This window comes from Solanum tuberosum, unplaced genomic scaffold (genome assembly GCF_000226075.1).
Source record: "Solanum tuberosum cultivar DM 1-3 516 R44 unplaced genomic scaffold, SolTub_3.0 scf00277, whole genome shotgun sequence".
Classification (NCBI taxonomy): Eukaryota; Viridiplantae; Streptophyta; class Magnoliopsida; order Solanales; family Solanaceae; genus Solanum; species Solanum tuberosum.
Window position 1 is genome coordinate 310,075 of NW_006239197.1, and position 3,706 is coordinate 313,780.

General features: G+C 36.0%; 1 protein-coding gene across 2 annotated transcripts in view; it reads left to right on the forward strand.

Moving 5' to 3' along the window:
• LOC102597779 (uncharacterized) overlaps positions 1-3,706 on the forward strand; it is a 14,056-nt gene that overhangs the window by 2,902 nt on the left and 7,448 nt on the right. Inside the window, exons 3-7 of one of the 2 annotated variants that reach the window (XM_006358433.2) lie at positions 441-480; positions 573-821; positions 1,247-1,346; positions 1,447-1,521; positions 3,362-3,460. In XM_006358433.2, the coding sequence (XP_006358495.1) occupies positions 441-480; positions 573-821; positions 1,247-1,346; positions 1,447-1,521; positions 3,362-3,460 (563 nt within the window). Of the gene's footprint in view, positions 1-440; positions 481-572; positions 822-1,246; positions 1,367-1,446; positions 1,522-3,361; positions 3,461-3,706 lie in introns of those variants that run through there. The other variant, XM_015313948.1, reaches the window with a different exon arrangement.

Below are 3,706 nucleotides of genomic sequence, written 5' to 3' on the forward strand. Positions count from 1 at the left end.
GGGATGCGGGGGGGCGTCGGTATGAGCTGGTGATGCTATTGTTTTAGTTTCCTATTGGATGTTGTGTTGAAATTCTAAATTCTTTTTGAGTGTTTTTTTTCCGAGAAAGTTGAGATTCTAAATTCTAGTGGCTTGGGTTAGTGGTGCTGGTCAAATGTATATTCACTCTATGAATTTGACCTTTTAAGGTTGGAGTAAATCAGTGAGAATTGGCTCACAGTATTGAACAAATTATGCATTCGATTGAGGTGCAATGCATGTTGTGGGTAGTGGGCTAACTAACCCTATAGGAGTCCATAATTTTTTTTTGCACATTGGCTCACTTTATTCATGTCAGTGAATTATATTGCATGACACATTTTCAAAAGAGTAATCCTTTAGAATATCATACATTCCTTAGTCATCTATCTTTTGAAACTTCTCTTTATATTTGAATGCAGAGCCTAGAGGGAAACCTACAGAAGCCATACGAGGTGGGAGGTAATTGATGCTTACCCCGGACTTCCATATTTTTCCAGTTTCCGTAGTGTCTTTGTTGAGTCTTACTATGCCATTTTGGTGCATGGTTCAAGTGTAAAGCAGGTTAGCTTTTACGATGATGATGTACGCTTTTGGCAACTCTGGCGTAATCAGTCTGCTGCTGCTGAGTCTCCAGCAGCTGCTGGTCATGTCACTTCAACTTTTACTTCTCCTGCTGCATCAACCAAAGGACGCCATTTTCTTGTTATTTGTTGTGAGAATAAAGCTATTTTTTTGGACTTGGTGACGATGCGTGGTCGCGATGTACCGAAGCAGGAACTTGACAACAGATCACTTCTATGGCAAGTCTTAAATCCATCAAGTTCTTTTTTTGTGTTATCCAGCCTTTTGGACTTTAATGGTTCTTAACAAATTTAATCTTCTTGAATCCGCCCAAAAGTTAAACTATCTTTTTGCAACTATTTTTTAAGACTGCCATTTCCTACGAAATTAAGTTTTCTAGGCTACTATTTGATTGAATCAGGGTTTCCAACTACCAGTCAAGTTAGAGCATCTCAAGTTTGTCTCACTTAATCAACGGTTCACTAAATGTGCTTACTATCCTACCTTTTAGTCATTACAGAAATTGCTCTTCAGCTGGTGTATACTTCTTTGTCATATTGGTGTTTAGTGTTCTGCTAACAAAAATTGTTTTCTGGGTTATAGAATGTTGGAAAAATGCATATCTGATTATCTTAATTTGCTTGGTCTTATGAATTTCTTGCAGTATGGTGTTCCTGTCTAAAACAACTGCTGTTGATGGCCCTCTTGTGGCTTTTGGAGGGTCAGATGGTGTAATTAGAGTTCTTTCAATGATAACATGGAAGGTCTCATTTTTGAATATTTGGTTTGTCAAGTCTTTCTGATATTTGTTCCATTCATTGTCAAAATGAGTAGATGAATAACTCTCCCGCTTCTTCTCTGCAGCTTGCACGAAGATACACAGGAGGTCACAAGGGAGCAATTTCTTGTTTGATGAATTTCATGGCTGCTTCTGGCGAGGTTCTTGTTATGCTTCCAGTGGATATTTAGATCCCCTTTTTATCACCCTACACTATGTAGGACTTGAATTATTTTAGTACTTCATCTTTTTATCCGGAACCTAGTGTTTCCATCTATAATTCAAGTTATAGGCTGGGCTTCAAAAGTGTGTCCTTGATTTATACTTGGCTATATGGAGTTTGTAGGTGTTTGGACATGATTTAGTTGAAGTTTGAAAAAAAAGAAGAGTATTTGAAGTTGAAGTTAGAAAAGGGTTTTTGTTAATTTGTTCTAGCTGGTCTTCATCAAAAAAAAAAAGTTTGGTCTAGTGGTTTCCTTTTTTTAATGTGCTTGAAATTTTCCTATTCTCGCTTCTCAATAGATTTTGAGATGTGTATCTCGATAAAAAGATGGTACTATTCAGGCCAAGATATAGTGCATCGTTTGCAGCTTTTATATGAGTTAAACTTGCAATTTGCGTGCATTTATTAAAGTTACCAGTTTCAAAAAAAAATAAAAAATTGTGTGCATTTATCTTCTTTGTGCAGAATGAATCAGCCAAAAGAGATTTGAGTATCACATCTCTCTTTTAGACTTCTAAGGCTTGTTAGCTAAGAACAAAGTGTGTGTCCTAAGTGCTATTCCTAGTAAAGGAAACATAGTGGCAGCATAGATCTCCAACATAGCTAATGTATTTTTTCCCCTATCCTTAGTGTGTCGAATTACTTCAATATGAGTTCATTACTCAACAGTTGTGTGTTTAGTACCCCAGAAAAATAATAATAGATCTTGATTGTGAAAAGTATGTTTTCCAGTTTTTATGAGATAATCCAGAGAGCTGAAAGTAAATTTCATCTACAATGAAGTACTTCAACTTGAAGAATGATGTTCTCTATCTAACAACTTAAAACATTTTTTTTGACGAGTAACAACTTGAACTTTTAGATGTGGTGGTTCATACATTTCAATTGAAGTGGACTTAGGTTCTCTTGAGTACTTCTTGCCTTGGCAATTCATTTACTGTTAGATAGAAAATCTTAAATGAAGCTAATGATTTGTCAGGATAATATTGGTTTTTCTGTCCGAGAGTAGCAAGGGAAAAAAGGGAAACATCTATCTAAGGTCCTTGGCTTGCATGGTTCTGTACCTAGTTCACTTTGCAGTTAATACATTTTAAAATGGAACTGGATTACAGAAAGTTACCATTCTCAAAAAAATGAAACTGGATTACAGAAGCATATGTGTTTGCTCTCCATCCATTCAACATGTGCACATAAGCACATAGCAAGCACATATGCTCATTGAAGCACATCCATTTAAGCACATATGCTCGTAGGGACTTTAAGCGAAAAGCGCAAATAAAGTGTGGGCTTTAATAAAAAAAGGCGCAAAGGGAGAAAAGAAAACAAATATATATGTTTAGTTCAAGACTACTAATTATAAACATGAATGACAAATATATGACCGAAGAAATTGAAATTTTTTTATGATAAAGTGAAATATCAATTATGTAGTGTCACTTCTTCATAAGAGGCTCATTGGCAAGGAAACGTTTGCCTTAGAACCTTGATGACGACACTGAAGCGCACATAAAGCGAGGTGAAGCGCTCAACACGTTTTGAGCCTCACTTCAGGGCTTAAGCGCGCCTTTGATAACACTGAGTTCGATAAAAGAAAACGAATTGTTGTTACGATGAATATGAAAATTTTACTCTTGAGATTTGTTACTGTCGACAGAACTGCTGGAAGTGACAATTTTGTGTTTTTGTATAATTTACACAAACGAATGACTAGGACTGTTGCACTTCTAATATTTTCTGTTTGATATCTCATTGCAATTTCCTTTGCTATGTATATGCAGTCTCTTCTAGTTTCTGGTGGTAGTGACGGATTGCTTGTACTTTGGAGTGCAGACAACGCTCTTGATTCAAGAGAGCTTGTTCCTAAGCTCAGCTTAAAAGTATCTTCTTATTCCTTTAGTTTCTATCCTTTTAAATAGCTACTGCAATTTAATTTCATCAAGTAAGATTTTCAATTGTCGATGTTCTATTTCAAAAAAAAAAATTGTCGATGTTAAAAGCACAAATGAGAACAATTCAGTCTGTGGAAGAATAGACCAAATAAACAAGGCTGGTGTTCCATTTGATGTGTTTCCACTCATTTACCAGTTTGTAGTTCCTAGTATTAGATGAGGAGAACCCCCCCC